The sequence below is a fragment of the Saccopteryx leptura genome, chromosome 4 (assembly GCF_036850995.1).
Source record: "Saccopteryx leptura isolate mSacLep1 chromosome 4, mSacLep1_pri_phased_curated, whole genome shotgun sequence".
NCBI lineage: Eukaryota > Metazoa > Chordata > Mammalia > Chiroptera > Emballonuridae > Saccopteryx > Saccopteryx leptura.
Window position 1 is genome coordinate 116,740,769 of NC_089506.1, and position 18,828 is coordinate 116,759,596.

Consider the following 18,828-nt stretch of genomic DNA (forward strand, 5'->3'; position numbering starts at 1 on the left):
AGATCAGAAGCAGCAAAAAGGATGTTATTGAAAAACACCCTAAGTATTGAGAATAGGCCTTCAATTCCCTTACGACTGTATGTCTGACTTAGAATAATTCAGGTATTTCACTATCCCCAGGGGTTATTTTGAGTCCTAACGTACTTGAGATAAAGGAATGCTTGAAGCAAAAAGAATATTCATTATGATTATTTTTTTCTCCAAACTTACTGGGCTCATTTTTTAAATACATAGGACAAAATCAGATTTAGGAATGAACAATGTCTTAGTGCCTATGGCTTTTCTGAAAACTACAATCTAATATTTCCAGTTGAATTATGATATTCCATACCAAATATGTTTTTAAAAATCTATACATAGTTTAGTCTAAAGAATCTAACACATTGCATCTTTAATTCTGCACACCCCTCTTGCTTTAGGACAAGGGTCACAGATTTATGGAGTTTACTCAAAATACAGCATTTCAGAAGTGGCAATAATAATGCAAAAAGTCATAGGGCTAGATTCAACTAAAGGCCAGCATTATTATGTGCCCTTGTTTTTGCTTGGTCTGTTTATGTTTTGAGATGTAGTATGTACAGTGGCTAAGGGCATGGCCACATCTTAGCTCCATCACTTATGAAGCTAGCCTGCATAGGACTACCTCATTTTCTTAATCTGCAGAGTGGAGATAAGAGTAGAAGCTACCTTCGAGTGTTGTTATGAGCTGTGCATTTGTGTTAGTACATGCATAGCACAAAACACTGCTTGGCATCATTATTGCTGTTATTCCTTATTTTTCATGTATAATAATCAGGAAATGGGTTTTGTAAGACTAATGTAGTTTTTGGTTACTGCTAAATCATATACAATTTATCTAGTCCATGAAGGTAATCTTTGAAGTAAAATAAACTCAGCATTTTTTTGTTGATTTGAAATAAATGCAAATTGTATGTGGTGAGGAAACTTCTATTCCCATAGTGGCTAAAATAGACACAATTTACACAATTTAAACTTTAGAAAACACTTTCCTTTTTGTAGGTCAGTGAAGGAGTGTAATGTTGCTAAATTACCTTAAAAAAAAAAGAAACAAGCAATTAAGAATGTTGTCCCTATAGGGAAAAATATATTTCTATATCTACTGCTAAAATTAATAATTATTTTGGGGTAATTTTAATTACCCTAAAATATGTAATAGTCACTGGACAAAAAAAAAAAGGAAACTCCTAGGTTTCTGTATGTCTTTTGAATTGACAACAATAGTGCACAGGATGAAAATGTAATTTAATTTTGCTTAGATTTAAGATTCTTAGAATGAATTTTCATCTGCATATTATGAGCAGCAATCAGCCACCTTGCTCTTCTTTAAGGTGCTTAAACTGTTCTAATTGACGGTGATTTTCTTCTGGCACAGAACTTTGCCATCTTTTTGAAATTCAGTTCTATCCATAAATCCTCATATTTATACTGATCAGAAGTTGAACCAGTAAAAGCTTTTAAGGGGAAAAAAACAAAGTAAAACTTTATGGAAAAACATTTAAAAATCAACAGTCATCCAAATTAATTAGGACAAACATTGCTTTCTAAAAGGAAAAACGGTGCAAATTAAAACTCTATGGAGTATACCCGGCTTTCATTTTAAGAAAGTGTTTGATCATGACTGCATGGAAAGGCTTTCTTGCTTTAATTGTGTACTATAATTATTTATGTGTCCTTAAGAAATAATTTGCTAATATTTGTGTTTTAAGGCTAAACTATAGGGCTGAGTGAAAAATCCTCAATGAGTACCCATCTCTAGAGAACCTAAATATTTATGAAAAGCTTTAACATTTCAGCTACATTAACTTTTACATGTAAAAGTATCTATTATAAGAGTCAACTACCACATGAAGTTGCATTTGTTTTAATCGGAAAAGATGGCTAAAAATTTTCTATGGGTGATTGCAATAGTACAAGAATATAACGTGAGTTTATTTTATTAACAAAAAAATTATAAGACAAATAGAGCAAAAGCAGGCTACAAAACAGGGTTTGTTTGATTTTTTTTATAGTTTTTATCTTATTTAAACATGTTACACTTGTTATGCCTCAGTTGATAAATGCTATAAAGTGCAAGTTAGCATTTGCTACTTTGCTTTTAAACATTTCCCCCCTTCCCCAACTCAAAGCACTATGGGGGAAATATATATATATATATTTATATATGTATGATAAACGCTTTCTCCTTCAAGTATCACAATCTTGTGGTCACATAATCTTCATGAGAGACTGTGTCAGTGAGGGTTGCATCATAGTCTGTGCTGCAGTCCTCTTCCTGTGCATGCTTCTCCTTTGGTATTATAGGAACAGTGTCCTCCACCACCACTCTCTCTGATTGGAAGGGACACATCCTCTTGCCAACCTGCAAACCCAGGCTGTCTAGGTTCCTTTCCCGATGGTCTATTAATACACATTGTTCACTGAGACCAGGGATGCTACGGTCACCCCTAGATGTTAGTCCTCGAGATTCTAGTTGAGTGCTTTTCTCCAGGGACCCTGCAGCCTGTTGACGAGCCACCTCTTCTGAAACAGAGAAGATCTGGTTTGCACTTTGCTCGGCAGCACTGTGTTTTGACCGTCTATGAAACAACCCAAAGTGTTTGATATCAGTCACAAAATTCATTTTCCTCTGCTTCTCTCGCTGGGGCTCCTGCACCACCAGGGCAGAGCCATTGCTTATGTTGTGTCTTTCGGCAGCAATTGCTGCTGATCGTGGGTGGATCAGTGTGGTTAAGTCGAAAAGGCTGAAGTTCTTCTTTTTGTCTTTGCTGGTTCCTTCACTGTCACTCTTTTCATCCGAGTCTGCTGAGTTAGAAGAGTCTTTTGTGGACTGAGCTGCTTGCACTGTAGGGAGTTTGCTTCCTCGTAGCAACCCCAACACTTCAAAGCGGAAGCTGGAAATGTCTTGCTTTAGTTCCTAAGTGAAATTTAAAGGAATGAAATTAGTTTGTGGCTTAAATGAACATGAGGAAACATCATTTGCTCACTGTATAGATGGGTCTGATGTGTGTGTGTGTGTTCTCATGCTTTTAAGAGCTAAGATTCACTCTGCTGTGGTCCTATCTAGAGTTTCCAGTTTTCTTGTGTCATTGTGATGTCTATTAACTTCCCTGTTCGAGTTCTGTAGGAATAAGGAGGGCTCCAAAAGGTTGACGTGAAAAGAAACAGGAAGAGTTTTCTTTTTCAGTGCTGTGTAATCATGTATATTGGTTTGGGGAGGACTATGCTTTCAAATACTTTCTCTTCAAATATTCATCTGCTTTCAGATCACCTCACACTCTCTCAGGAATGCATTTAGTAAAGATTTTTAGTATTAGGCACAGTTTGCAGTCTAAAGAGAAATGTATGACAAAATGATTAGAGTGAAGCCTGCCCTTCCTAGAGTTGACAGTCCCTTTCCATTGTTTACTACCTTAAAGCAATTGTGCAGCATTGTTGAGATTCACCCTTTTCCTCTCTTTTCAGACATCTGAATTCTCACTTCTAGCTTGATGGTTGCCTTTGAGGTAGGCACCTGCCTCCCACTTACCTCCCAGAGTACTAAGAACCACGTTATGCCTGTAAAGAACATTTTGTACCTTAGCCAGCTTTTAATGTGCTTTGTTTTGCAATTTATCTATCTTCTTACCTAATTGACTGCTTTTCTTTGTTAAACTGTAGGATGTTTTCTTTGTTTGTTTTAGTGTATAAGACCTCACTGACCTTAACCATTCTTCCAAAGTCTCTAAAAATATCAGGCAGAATAACAGAGGTATTTTATATACATGATACGAGCATATAACAACACATATTTATATATTTCATGTATTGCAGCTATCTCCTCTGATAGAATTTAAAAAACATTCAGGGAGAAACACTAAGTTTACAAATTACAATTAAGCTCAAACCTATAATTTGTTACCAAAGCTGTGCAAAGCACAGAAACAGTTTTTGTGGTTTTCAGCATGTTGGTTACCAAACCTTTCAGGATTCGAAATCAGGCTGAAACTCCAACAGCTGAAGTTCACTCAGTGGATGGGATAGGCAAGTTAGAATACCACAGGCTGTAGAACTTTCTCTTTCTCCAAAATGTCCTCTCGACATTTAAGTTTAAGTTTGTTTGAAAACAATGTGTTCTGAGAACACATCATCACTTTTTTTTGATGATTCAATAATGCTTTATTTATAAATCAGAAGATACACAGTTTGCTGGAACACACAGCCGCGTTTCCAGTTCTGATTTTCAATGTGCTGTGTTGGTTTCTATTGTATGTCCTTTAGAATATGCCTCTTGGTGATTTCATCATGAAAAAGAAGTTACCTTAAAGTTCTCTTCAGTCAGGCCTTCTTCAGTTTTGGCATCTCTAATCATTGCAGCAACATATCTCTTCACTAGGTTCCTCATAACTTCCTGAGGTATTTTTAAAACAACAGAGTTGATATTCAGAAAATAAATATGATGTCTTTTCTTTTAACTCAGTTCTGAAGTAGGGATTGTACTTTATTTGATATAAATTTCAAGATTTAAGAGAATAACTTACTTGATACTGGTGATGTCTTCTCAAATTATCAGCAGCTCGCCTCTGAAAAGGAAAACAGATGTTTACTTTTCAGTTATAGTGATATATTATTGTTCTAGAAAATAATTCATTTGTTCTTTTAATCCAGAATATTTTTTTCCTCATTTCCTCTAAGTAGATAAAGGACAATAGTTAGAGTGTGCTTCACATGAATCAAAAGAATGAGTGAAAAAAACAGCCCAGTGCAAGGTTGTAATACATATGCTATTTGATTTATAAAATAAGTTAAAAATGATGGAAATGTTGCTTTTCTAATATAAGGTGATGGAGAATTAGGTAATTATAGTTGACTTGTACCCCAAAGCACTTGAAATAATGCTAGATGAGACATATTTAATAAAAAATAAAATATCAAATACAAATAAAAATTCAAGAGTAAAAAGCTAACATTATAATAATATAAAGGTCTTCATAAATAGAAACATAGCAAGATTAAGTATTCAACCATGATATGTAACATAGATTCATGTTATAGAATAAACACTCCAACACTAATTTCAATCAGATGTACATTAAGAGGGGATTGCTGTTTTAATTATATGGTTGGATTTAACAAAAAATTTCTGTTCAAATATAAAATTATTTATATCATACTTTTTAAAATAAATGTGTCACAGATATCATTTTGAAGAGGTCAGGATGGTCTGGAAACAGAGTGAGGGTTAGAACAGTGGTTCTGGAGTGAAGAATGGAGAAAGAAGATGTTTTATGATTGATAGAAAGTCCATTTTAAATTGAGTTAAATAATAAATGACACTAAAATTGTGTATTTATAGATTTCACAAGTATTCTAAAGGTACCAGATAAAGCTATCACAATCATAATTTTATATATGTTAAGTAAATATCAGTATTGATTCTTTTTTTAAAATTTTTTTAAATAAGTTTATTTATTTTTTATTTTTATTTTTTTCTTTACAAAGACAGAGAGAGAGTACGAGAGAGGGATAGATAGGGACAGACAGACAGGAACGGAGAGAGATGAGAAGCATCAATCATCAGTTTTTCATTGCGACACCTTAGTTGTTCATTGATTGCTTTCTCATATGTGCCTTGACCGTGGCCCTTCAGCAGACTGAGTAAACTCCTTGCTTGAGCCAGGAACCTTGGGTCTAAGCTGGTAAGCATTTTTTATTTTGCTCAAGCCAGATGAGCTTGCGCTCAAGCTGGCAACCTCAGGGTCTCGAACCTGGGTCCTCGGCATCCCAGTCCAACACTCTATCCACTGCGCCACCGCCTGGTCAGGCAGTATTGATTCTTAAAGAAGAAAACTGACCAAAAATAATTTAAAATAAAATACTTCTAAAATGAAGTAATGAATTTGGTAAATTGTGAGAAATCAACAGAAATAACTTATCTCAGGTTGAAATAAGACTTTTGATCGTATTATAATGATACCTTGACACACAGGTTTAATTCATTTCATGGCCAAGCTCGTGACTCAATTTGCTCTTGTGTCAAATTGAATTACCCCATTTAAATTAATGGGAATGCAATTAATCTGTTCCAGTCTCCCGAAACCACACACACACACACACACACACACACACACACACACACACACACACACACACATATATAATATAACCATATATATATAAAATAAGAGATAATGTAAAGAAATAAACTGGTTTATGAAGTGTATTTACCTTCATTATCAGGCAAAAATGCTGGCAGAGGGGGAGGAGACTGGTGAAGGAGGTTTTTATTTCATGTGCTATCATTTAATATAACTTATTCTCTACACACTTAATGCTACATTTAATTGCAAAATGTAATTTACACACTACATATGATATGCAACTTTATCGCTAAATTTAACTGCTATTTTTTTACTTTGCTTAACCACCATTATTTTCATTTCTTTTTTTTTTATAATTTTATTTTTTTAATGGGTGACATCAATAAATCAGGATACATATATTCAAAGAAAACATGTCCAGGTTATCTTGTCATTCAATTATGTTGCGTACCCATCACCCAAAGTTACATTGTCCTGTCACCTTCTATCTAGTTTTCTTTGTGCCCCTCCCCATTTCCATTTCCCTTTCCCTCTCCCCCCACCCCTCCATAACCACCACACTCTTATCAATGTCTTTTAGTCTCACTTTCATATCCCACCTACGTATGGAATAATGCAGTTCCTGGTTTTTTCTGATTTACTTATTTCACTTCGTATAATGTTATTAAGATCCCACCATTTTGCTGTAAATGATCTGATGTCATCATTTCTTATGGCTGAGTAGTATTCCATAGTGTATATGTGCCACATCTTCTTTATTCAGTCATCTATTGACGGGCTTTTTGGTTGTTTCCATGCCCTGGCCACTGTGAACAATGCTGCAATGAACATGGGGCTGCATGTGTCTTTACATATCAATGTTTCTGAGTTTGGGGGTATATACCCAGTAGAGGGATTGCTGGGTCATAAGGTAGTTCTATTTTCAGTTTTTTGAGGAACCACCATACTTTCTTCCATAATGGTTGTACTACTTTACATTCCCACCAACAGTGAATGAGGGTTCCTCTTTCTCCACAGCTTCTCCAACATTTGCTATTACCTGTCTTGCTAATAATGGCTAATCTAACAGGTGTGAGGTGGTACCTCATTGCCGTTTTGATTTGCATTTCTCTAATAACTAAAGAAGATGAGCATTCTTTTCATATATCTGTTGGCCATTTGTATTTCTTCTTGGGAGAAGTGTCTGTTCATATCCTCTTCCCATTTTTTTATTGGATTGTTTGTTTGTTTGTTGTTGAGTTTTATGAGTTCTTTGTATATTTTGTATACTAGGCCCTTATCTGAGCAGTTGTTTGAAAATATCATTTCCCATTTAGTTGGCTGTCTGTTTATTTTATTGTCAGTTTCTCTTGCTGAGCAAAAACTTGTTAGTCTGATGTAGTTCCATTCATTAATTTTCACTTCACTTCTCTTGCCTTTGGAGTCAAATTCATAAAATGCTCTTTAAAACCCAGGTCCATGAGTTTAGTACCTATGTCTTCTTCTATGTACTTTATTGTTTCAGGTCTTATGTTTAGATCTTTGATCCATTTTGAGTTAATATTAGTACAAGGGGACAAACTGTAGTCGAGTTTCATTCTTTTGCATGTGGCTTTCCAGTTTTCCCAGCACCATTTGTTGAAGAGGGTTTCTTTTCTCCATTGTGTGTTGTTGGCCCCTTTATCGAAAATTATTTGACTATATGAATGTGGTTTTATTTCTGGGTTTTCTATTCTGTTCCATTGGTCTGAGTGTCTATTTTTCTGCCAATACCATGTTGTTTTGATTGTCGTGGCCCTATAATATAGTTTGAAGTCAGGTATTGTAATGCCCCCAGCTTCATTCTTTTTCCTTAGGATTGCTTTGGCTATTCGGGGTTTTTTATAGTTCCATATAAATCTGATGATTTTGTGCTCCATTTCTTTAAAAAATGTCATAGGAATTTTGATGGAAATTGCATTTAATTTGTATATTGCTTTGGGTAATATGGCCATCTTGATTATATTTATTCTTCCTATCCAAAAACAAGGAATATTCTTCCATCTCATTATATATTTTTCGATTTCCCTTAACAATGGTTTGTAGTTTTTATTATATAAGTCCTTTACATTCTTTGTTATGTTTATTCCTAAGTATTTTATTTTTTTTGTTGCAATCATGAAGGGGATTATTCTTTTGAGTTCATTCTCAAATGTTTCATTGTTGGCATATAGAAAAGCTATGGACTGCTGTATGTTAATTTTGTATCCTGTAACCTTACTGTATTGGCTTATTGTTTCTAATAGTCTTTTTGTGGATTCTTTGGGGTTTTCGATGTATAGGATCATATCATCTGCAAAAAGTGATACCTTTACTTCTTCTTTTCCGATATGGATGCCTTTTATTTCTTTGTCTTGTCTGATTGCTCTGGCTAGAACCTCTAGTACCACATTGAATAAGAGTGGAGAGAGTGGACAACCCTGTCTTGTTCCTGATTTAAGGGGGAAAGCTTTCAGTTTTATGCCATTTAATATGATCTTAGCTGATGGTTTATCATATATGGCCTTTATCATGTTGAGATATTTTCCTTCTATACCCATTTTGTTGAGAGTCTTAAACATAAAATTGTGTTGTATTTTACCGAATGCCTTTTCTGCATCTATTGATAAGATCATGTGGTTTTTGTTCTTTGTTTTGTTGATATAGTGTATTACGTTAACCGTTTTACGTATGTTGAACCATCCTTGAGATTCTGGGATGAATCCCACTTGGTCGTGATATATTATTTTTTTTAATATGTTGTTGTATTCGATTTGTTAGTATTTTGTTTAGTATTTTAGCATATGTATTCATTAGAGATATTGGTCTGTAGTTTTCTTTTTTTGTGCTGTCCTTGCCCGGTTTCAGTATGAAGGTTATGTTGGCCTCATAAAGTGTGTTTGGAAGTATTGCCTCTTCTTCAATTTTTTGGAAGACTTTGAGTAGAATAGGAACCCTATCTTCTTTGAATGTTTGATAGAATTCATTAGTGTAACCATCTGGGTCTGGACTTTTATTTTGGGGAGGTTTTTAATACTTTTTCTATTTCTTCCCTACTAATTGGTCTGTTTAGGCTTTCTGCTTCTTCTTGACTCAGTCTAGGAAGGTTGTATTGTTCTAGGAATTTATCCATTTCTTCTAGATTGTTGAGTTTAGTGGCATAAAGTTTTTCATAGTATTCTACAATAATTCTTTGTATATCTATGATGTCCATGGTGATTTCTCCTCTTTCATTTTGGATTTTGTTTATATGAGTTCTTTCTCTTTTTCCCTTGGTAAGTCTTCCCAAGGGTTTGTCAATTTTGTTGATCTTTTCAAAGAACCAGCTCCTTGTTCTACTAATTTTTTCTATACTTTTTCTGTTCTCTATTTCATTTATTTCTGCTCTGATTTTTATTATCTCCTTTTTTCAGCTGGTTTTGGGTTGTCTTTGTTCTTCTTTTTGCAGTTCCTTAAGGTGTGAAGTTAAGTGGTTCACTTGGGCTCTTTCTTGTTTGTTCATATATGCAGCTTTTGCTGCATCCCATAGATTCTAATATGTCATATTGTCATTTTCATTTGTCTGTATATATCTTTTGATCTCTGTGCTTATTTCTTCTTTGACCCATTCATTTTTTAAAAGTATGTTGTTTAGTTTCCACATTTTTGTGGGTTTTTTTCCTCTTTTTTGCAGTTGAATTCTAGTTTCAAGGCTTTATGATCAGAAAATATGCTTGATACAACTTCGATTTTTCTGAATTTGCTGATGTTGTTTTTGTGGCCCAACATATGGTCAATTCTTGAGAATGATCCATGTACACTGGAGAAAAATGTATACTCTGTCACTTTGGGATGAAATGTCCTGTAGATGTCTATCATATCCAGGTTCTCTAGTGTTTTGTTTAAGGCCAATATATCATTGTTGATTCTCTGGATGACCGATCTAGAGCCATCAGCGGTGTATTGAGGTTCCCAAGTATGATTGTATTTTTGTCAGTTTTTGTTTTAAGGTCAATAAGTAGCTGTCTTATACATTTTGGAGTTCCTTGGTTTGGGGTATATATATTAAGAATTGTTATGTCTTCTTGATTCAGTGTCCCATTAGGCATTATGAAATGGCCATTTTTGTCTCTGAGTACTTTTGCTGTCTTGTAGTCAGCATTATCAGATGTGAGTATTGCAAAGCCTGCTTTTTTTGGAAGTTATTTGCTTGGAGTATTATTTTCCAGCCTTTCACTTTGAATTTGTTTTTATCCTTGTTGCTTAGATGAGTTTTTTGTAGGCAGCATACAGTTGGATTTTCTTTTTTAATCCATTCTGCTACTCTGTGCCCTTTTATTAGTGAGTTTAATCCATTTACATTTAGTGTAATTATTGACACTTGTGAGTTTCCTATTGCCATTTTATAGATTGCTTTCTGTTAGTTTTGTGTCTTGATTAATCCTTCTCTTTTGTTTTTCTATCTTTTGTTTTGGTTTTTTTTTTTTTTTTTTTTTTTTTTTTTCATTTTTCTGAAGCTGGAAACAGGGAGAGACAGTCAGACAGACTCCCGCATGCGCCCGACCGGGATCCACCCGGCACGCCCACCAGCGGCGACGCTCTGCCTACCAGGGGGCGATGCTCTGCCCATCCTGGGCGTCGCCATATTGCGACCAGAGCCACTCTAGCGCCTGAGGCAGAGGCCACAGAGCCATCCCCAGCGCCCGGGCCATCTTTGCTCCAATGGAGCCTTGGCTGCAGGAGGGGAAGAGAGAGACAGAGAGGAAAGCGCGGCGGAGAGGTGGAGAAGCAAATGGGTGCTTCTCCTGTGTGCCCTGGCCGGGAATCGAACCCGGGTCCTCCGCACGCTAGGCCGACGCTCTACCGCTGAGCCAACCGGCCAGGGCTCTATCTTTTGTTTTTATTTGGTTGTATTCCATACATCTTTCCTCTATTGCTATCTTTTTTAAATCATGTGTCTCTGTGGTGGTTTTTTCAATGGTGGTTACCATTAAGTAATGAAAAGGGTTCCTACCTTGTTCATTGTAATGTACTGTCTTGTGAGTACTTTTGCACTCCATCATCCTTTGCTACTGTTAATCTCCATCCTCTCCCCCCCCCCCCCCGCCTTTTTTTTGGTTGTTGTCACAGTTTAAATTTGGTTTTATTGTATTCTTCTTTGAGCTTTTACTTGTGGCTTTGTTTTTCTTTGTTTTTTTGTATCTGATTGGAGAACCCCCTTTAGTAATTCCTGGAGTGGGGGATTCCTGATGATAAATTCCCTCATCTTTTCTGTATCTGTGAATGTTTTTACTTCTCCTTCATATTTGAAAGATAGCTTTGATGGGTATAGTATTTGTGGCTGAAAGTTCCTCTCTTTCAGGACTTTAAATATTGGGGTCCACTCTCTTCTAGCTTGTAGAGTTTCTGTTGAGCAATCTGATGATAATCTAATGGGCCTTCCTTTATAGGTTGTATTCTTGTCCCTGGCTGCCTTGAGAATGTTTTCTTTGTCGTTGGTTTGTGCCAATTTCATTATGATGTGCCTTGGAGTAGATTTTTTGGGGTTAAGAAAACTCGGAGTTCTGTTTGCTTCTTGAATTTGAAGCTTTAGTTCTTCCACAGGCTCAGGAAGTTCTCATTTATTATTTGCTTGAGTATGTTCTCCATTCTATTTTCTCTCTCTTCTCCCTCTGATATACCTATTATTCTTATGTTATTCTTTTTGATGGAGTCAGATAATTCCTGTAGGGCTATATCATTTTTTTTTTTAATTTTTGAGTCTCTTCTCTCTGTTGTGCCTCAAGTTGCTTGTCTTCTATTTCACTAATCCTGCCTTCTATCTGGCCTGTTCTATTAGCTAAGCTTGTTGCCTCATTTTTCAGCTCATGAATTGAGTTTTTTATCTGTTTGATTTGTTTTTATAGTTTCAATTTCCTTGGTAATATATTCTTTGTGATCATTGAGTTGTTTTCTGAGCTCCCTAAATTGCCTTTCTGTGTTTTCTTGTATATCTCTGAGTATTTTTAGGATTTATATTTTAAATTATCTGTCATTTAGCTCTAAGGTTTCCAATATATTAATTTTTTTCTCTATAGATTTTTCCTCATCTATCTGTGTTACCTCTTTTTCTTTTGTATCCATGATATTCAATTTTCTCTTCTTTAATGGCATCTGAGGGTGGTTTTGTTGATAGTATTAATTAGATTTAATAAAAAATAAAAAGTTAAAAAATAAAAATAAAAAAAAAAGAAAAGTTTTTTTTTTTTAATTTAAAATTAAAAAAAAAGAAAGAAAATTATTCTCCCCCTTCTTTGTTCCTCTCCTCTCCTCTCCCCTCTTTCTTGCGAACATCTTGTGGTGAACTGTGAATTATATTTACTAAATAGAACAAATATTGCCTATAATGGAGGGCTTAGGTTGGGGAAAAGTAATAAAGGCGCAAAAGAAGGGGGTATGGACCCACAAAATGCAAATAAGGAAAAAAATTTGGGTCAGGAATAAAATGATTTGCTTTTAGGTGTTGGTTGACTAAGAGATATGATGAGAGGAATAAGAGGAAAACAGGAAAATGGGGGGAAAATTAAAAAATTACTATTGTATTTAGTGGAACAAGAACGAGATAAAATGGAGAGCCAGGGTTGGGAGCACTGCTATTGAGTTAAAAAAGTAAAGTAAAAACCCCCCAAAATGTCACAAACATAAGTTTGATTCCCAGATAAGATAATTTGTTCATTATTGAGGATTGAATGAGAGGAGACATAAAGGAGAAAGGAAGAAACTAATATAGAGGGAGAAAAGAAAGAGAGAAAAAAAGAAAAAAAGAGGAAACCACTAAAAGAAGAAAAAGAAAAAAAAGGAGAGAGAGAGAGAGAGAGAAAGAGTTAAGGGTTTTAGGTAAAACCCTCATAGAGAGAAAGGAAGAGGAAAGAAAAGATAATGGGAGATGTAACACTTATGGTAGTGTAGTTCAAGGAGAGGAGAGAGTAAGACCAGCAGAGAATTAAATGACCAAATTGGAAGAGGAAAAAAAAAATCATGACATGAAGATAAGAGAAACAAATGAACAAATATAATAAAATGGGATAGGTTATAAAGTCTGTGGATTATTCTTGATTTTGAGAGGTTATCTTCTTGCTTTTTCTTTTCTATCCCTCTTCCTGGTCAGTGACTCTGTACCCCGAGTTCTGCCCCTGTGGCACGCTCAGGTAGAGGTTTGCAGTTGATAATTCTCTATGGCGATGTCATGTATTGGGCTTCAGTCTCATTGGCAGTTGAGGCTCTTTAGCATTTGTAGGCTCTGACAGTGAGAGAGTCTGTGTTCCCAGAGCCTCTCTCCTAGTCTTTCCTTCCTCAATTAGTAGCCTGGTAATCCAGCTATGGGGTTGCTGTTGCCTCTTCCTGGATAGTAAGAGGCTCAAAGAGCTGGCAACTCCCCATTCTATTCCCACTCAGCACAGGGCTCTGGGTAAGGCTCAATCAGTCAGAGCTGCTAGCATAATCAGGCGGGGCTTCCGCCCACACAAAGACTCTGCTATTCTGTCCGGTAACATGGGCGGGCAGGTGGGCGCCCACTCCTGGGGCACTCGGAGAAATCTCTCGCTCACTATCTGCGTGCGCAGACCAGGATATTAGGCCAGCAGTCTCACACTCTGAGTGAAACCCCTGCCTGCATGGAAAAGTTCCAGCCTTGGAATTAGCTCTCGCTCCCTCCCCATGTGCGGCTTTTTCAGGGTGCTGGGGTGGCCTGAGATTCCACTTTCGGCCCACACAAAGGCCCCTGACTCTGCCTCTCTGTGGGGTAACAAGAGTGCCCACTCTCCAGGCGCTCGGAGGAATCTCTTTCCCACTCTCCACGCACGCCGACCAGGATATCAGGCCAGCCATCTCTCACTCTGAGAGAGACCTCCGCCTGCACGGAGAAGTTCCAGTGTTGGAATTAGCTCTCGCTCCCTCCCTGTGCGCGGCTTTTCCAGGGCGTTTGGGTGGTCCCGAGATTCTGCTTTTCAGCCCACACAAAGGCCTCTGACTCTGACTCTCTGTGGGATAACACGGGCGCCCACTCCCGGGGCTTTTAAAGGAATCTCTCACCCACTATTTGCGCGCTGACTAGGAGATTGGGGCAAATGGCTGCCCCACTTGTCTTTCTTTCTCTGGGTTTGGCACGAGTGTTAGCTTATATTGCCTGGGTTGCCACAGGCACAGTTTTTCCTCGGCTTGGATCTCCGTGCCACAGCCTGGTTCGGCCGTTTGTGCCGCGACCTGGATCTATTCACCCCCTTTGCCCACCTTAGTTTCTATACTCTCAATTCCCAGTGAAAGCAGCCCTATTTAGGTTAGTGAGGAAGGCGGAGTATTTCTTAATCTCTATTTCCTTCAGGGTTTGATTATATATTTAGCTAATTTTTCGCTCGACCATACCTTCAGGTGTATTGTGGAACATCTGGAGGATCCAAGGACAGATTTTTCTGTTTCTGGTTGAAGATCTTGTTGAGTTTTTGGGGAGATTTATCGGTATCACTTCCTACTGTGCCATTACTCTGACATCATCTCACCATTATTTTCTTCACTGACTTTTGGCTTTTTCACCCCACTTTCCTCACTTTCACTTTGAGGCCGTTTCAACAAAAATCTTTCCATGGAAGTTTGTTTCTTTCTCCCTTTCAGAACGTTTGGCAGGCCATCTAGTGGAGGGTGGCAGAAGCTTGTGATTCAAATATCTACTCATGACTTAAGGCAAAAGAATCCCACTAGTGACTGCTTGTCTTTCAAATTGCTCATGATTTAAAGTGCTTATGTGTTAAGGTAATTAGTAAATATTTATTAATAGGCTGATGAAATTGAATTTTGAAAAAGTGTTATTCATACAAATATTGATTGACTTACATCCTATGCAACTTACAACCATTCGACTTTATGACCACAATCGCTAGCCATGACTGCTCCACATCTGGCAGCACAAGTGTTGCCCAGCTGGGCGTACGATAGTGTGGATCAACTTCCGGCAGCACTACCATCTCTGCGTGCACCATTTCAACTGTTATCCCAGACTCAGTACAGCAATTTGTGTTTTGTGTATGAGTGTAAAAATAAGAAACAAAATGGTGTAGAGATGATACAAATGGCATAAAATGAACAAAGACAATTATGATATATAACAATAATGAAAGAAAATTATGATAAAATATGACTTAAAGATTTTTATAACATCATTTCACAGTACTGTACATATAGCCTACTCAACTTTCAACTGAATTGTGTTATGACCGGTCTGTCGGAACCAATCATGGTCATAAGTCGAGCACTAGCTGTACATCACTGTGAAATGGTATTAGGAAAAATCAAATGATTCTAAAGAAAAATATTTTTTTCTCTTTATGAGGATAGAGAAAAATGGCATTTTCAGTGATCATGAGAATGGATTTGTGTTTCATAATTACTAGTGACTTTCAGAAACAGATGATATAATCCTTTACTTCTTAAATGCCACTGATTATTTGAATACCATTCCCTATAACATGAAACTTAAAAAATAAAATTTCAATATGATTACGGTATTAATTAAATGCTGGGAAATTTGAAACCATACAAAATAAGAACATCTTGAAAAAATATTTTTATGACTGGGTCACCAGATGAAGTTATGTAACTCTTTTTGAGACATAACTCAGCTAAACCCTGACACCAGAAAAATACTTCTATAGAAAAACCAGACTTCTATATCTCAAATTTATTTTAAGTAAACAAAAACACTAAAGCAAGCTGTATACCAATGTTTTTCTGTAACAGTTAACTATTGTACAAGAACTATTGTTCCATGATTTATATAGATAGAAACTCTGAATTTCATATGGGATTTAGTTGACTCCAATTTTATTAATTTAGGGTTCTATAGCATCTCACCATTTTATTTTAGTCTTTAAAAAAACCAATGGAAGTCAAGAAAGAGCAGTTTGAAGTAATAATAATTTAGTTTTGAATTGCCTTAATGTGAAACTAACAATAAAAATGAATACTAAGTGAAAATTATCATAGTATATTATTGAAACCTTACTCACACAAATTTAAAAAATTTAATACAAATTTGAAAAGGTCAAAGATCACACTACAAAATAATTTCAGGTTTATTTTCATAGGGGAAATTTTATTAAAAGCAAACTAGTTTGGCAAAAATAGAGAACATAGAAAAATTTACTGTGAAAGGAAGTTTTCAGGAACTATCAATAATCTTATCCCAGGATAAGGCTAATATAGTTAATTGTCTTTGCCCACCAATTTTTTCCCAACTTACATAAACAATATTTAGTCTGTAAAATTGTATCAGCCAACTGAACTTCAGTATCACTGGAAATTAAGACTGAACAAAGTTGAGAGGACCTGAAGATGGCAGTGGAGTAGGTAGATGCACAGACTCCCAGCTCACACCACCAAATTGGAATACAAACTAATTTATGAACAGATCTCAAAAACCAAGGAGCAAAGAAGAAGCCACAACAAATCTGGTAGGGAATGCCTGAAACTCCCTTGCTTACAGGAACAGAAGGGGGGGGGGTGAGCCAGAAGGACTCTCACTCCAAGGAAAAGAGCAGAAAATACTGCTCACAGCCACTTGTCTGGTGACCAGGGGATGAAGTGTGTTGAAAGGGCTGGCTTGTCTTCCAAAAGAAAGGGGAGAGAGAGAGACAGATGGTGAGGGGCAGAGGAATGCAGGGGACGACCTGAGAAGCTGACTCATCCAGTGCTGGAGGCAGCCATAGCTGGGGGAGGGGCTGATCCTTCCACAAAACAAAAGACTAAAGTACTTCCGGGTCACATATCTTCTGATATCTCTCCAGATCCAATCAGTACAACAAGACAAAGCTGAAAACGAGAAGTAGGGAGCAGGGGCAGTAACTCAGGTCTCCATGGAGATCTGAGATACACCTCCCCCTACTGAAGCTGAGAAAACACCTTGACCTGAGAGAGAGAAACTTGCAGAAGAGGCCTCAGGTTACACCCATCCCATTCCTGGATACAGTTTCAAATAAGCCCTCTGCTGAGATCAGTAAACAAGACTATAACCTGTTAAAAAAACAAACAAATCAAGACTTCAAAGCGGCCCAAATCCGAAAGTGGATTACAAATAATAGCTGATGCCAACCCAAGAAGACCTAAAAATAACACAATTGAAAACTGGAGGTAGACAACACCAAGCCTAGACTCAACCAGCTCTACAAACAAAACACCCAAACATACAGACATAATGAGAAGACAGAGAAGTGCAATCCAAATGTAACCACTAGAGAAACCTCCAAGAAATTAACTGAGTGATATGAAAATAACCAAACTTCCAGATGTGGAGTTCAAAATAATGATTGTAAGGATGCTTAGAATCTTAGAACAACAATGAATGGTCATTATGAACACCTAAATAAAGAAATAGCAAGTATAAAAAAGGATATTGAAATATTAAAAAAGAATCGGAGATGACAAATACAATATCAGAAATGAAGAACATGGAAAGAATTAAAAACAGGATGGATAGAGCTGAGGATCGAATCAGCGAGTTGGAGGACAACTGGAATAAAGGCATGAAAGCAGAGAAGAAAAAAAAGACTCAAACATAAAGAGAGCTCTGTGACAACATAAAGAGAAATAACATCTGCTTCATAGGGGTTCCTGAAGAAGAATAGAAAGAACAAGGGATAGAGACTTTGTTCAAACATATCATAGCTGAAAACTTCCCTAAATTAATGCAGGAAAAACTCTCACAAGTTCAAGAAGCACACAGAACTCCATTAAAGAGAAACCCAAAGAAACCTACACCAAGACACATCATAATTAAAATACCAAAGCTAAGTGATAAAGAGAAAATATTAAAAGCTGCAAGAGAAACAAAGGCTATCACCTACAAAGGAGCCCCCATAAGGATGACATCAGACTTCTAAACAGAAACACTTGAGGCCAGAAGGGAATGGTAAGAAATATTCAAAGTAATGCAGAACAAGAACTTAAAACCAAGACTACTTTATCCAGAAAGGCTATTATTTAAAATTGAAGGAGAAATAAAAAGCTTCCCAGACAAAAAACAACAACAACAAAAAAAACTCAAGATATTCATTACAACCAAACCAATGCTGCAGGAATTGTAAAGGGGCCTGTTGTAAACAGATCAAAGTGGGGAAAGAATATAGCAAAAGAGGAATACATTTTAAAGAATAAAATGGCAATAAAGAACTACATATCAATAATAACCTTATGTAAATGGATTAAATGATCCAATCAAAAGACATAGGGTAGCTGCATGGATAAGAAAACAGGACCTGTACATATGGTGTCTACAAGAGACACACCTTAAAAGATGCACATAGACTGAAGGTAAAAGGATAGAAAAAAACATTTTATGCAAATGGAAATGAAAAAAAGCTGGGGTAGCAATACTTATATCAGACAAAATGGATTTTATTTTTTTGTTTGTTTGTTTGTTTTCTTTTTTTTTAAATTTTAATATTTTGTCTGGCCCGTGACAAAAGTATTTTTTCTAATCTGGCCCGGGGGCAGAAACTCTTAGCGACGCCTGTGCTAACCACTTAGGTCAGACTGCACTTGGCCACTTTCTTGAGTGGTTTGCTGAGACGTGGCCCCACCCTCAGGGTGCTTACATTCAGGGACACGTGCTCCTCTTTTCCCCTTGGCATTGACCAGCCTATAAAAGGTGACCAGCTTCAGGTGGGGAGTGGCACACAAAGGCACAGTGACTCTGCCTTCTGACCACACATGTGATGAGCACATGAGT

The 18,828-nt window shown here is 36.6% G+C and overlaps 1 protein-coding gene across 2 annotated transcripts in view; it reads right to left on the minus strand.

Moving 5' to 3' along the window:
- Positions 1-1,192: 1,192 nt before the first annotated feature.
- The window catches only part of TRPC4 (transient receptor potential cation channel subfamily C member 4), a 270,542-nt gene continuing 252,906 nt past the window's right edge, over positions 1,193-18,828 (minus strand). For both annotated transcript variants that reach the window (XM_066381078.1, XM_066381077.1), the window contains exons 9-11: positions 4,539-4,580; positions 4,319-4,408; positions 1,193-2,935 (exon numbers count right to left, since the gene is read on the minus strand). In XM_066381078.1, coding sequence (XP_066237175.1) covers positions 2,213-2,935; positions 4,319-4,408; positions 4,539-4,580 — 855 coding nt within the window. In that variant the 3' untranslated portion in view covers positions 1,193-2,212. The remainder of the gene's footprint in view (positions 2,936-4,318; positions 4,409-4,538; positions 4,581-18,828) is intronic.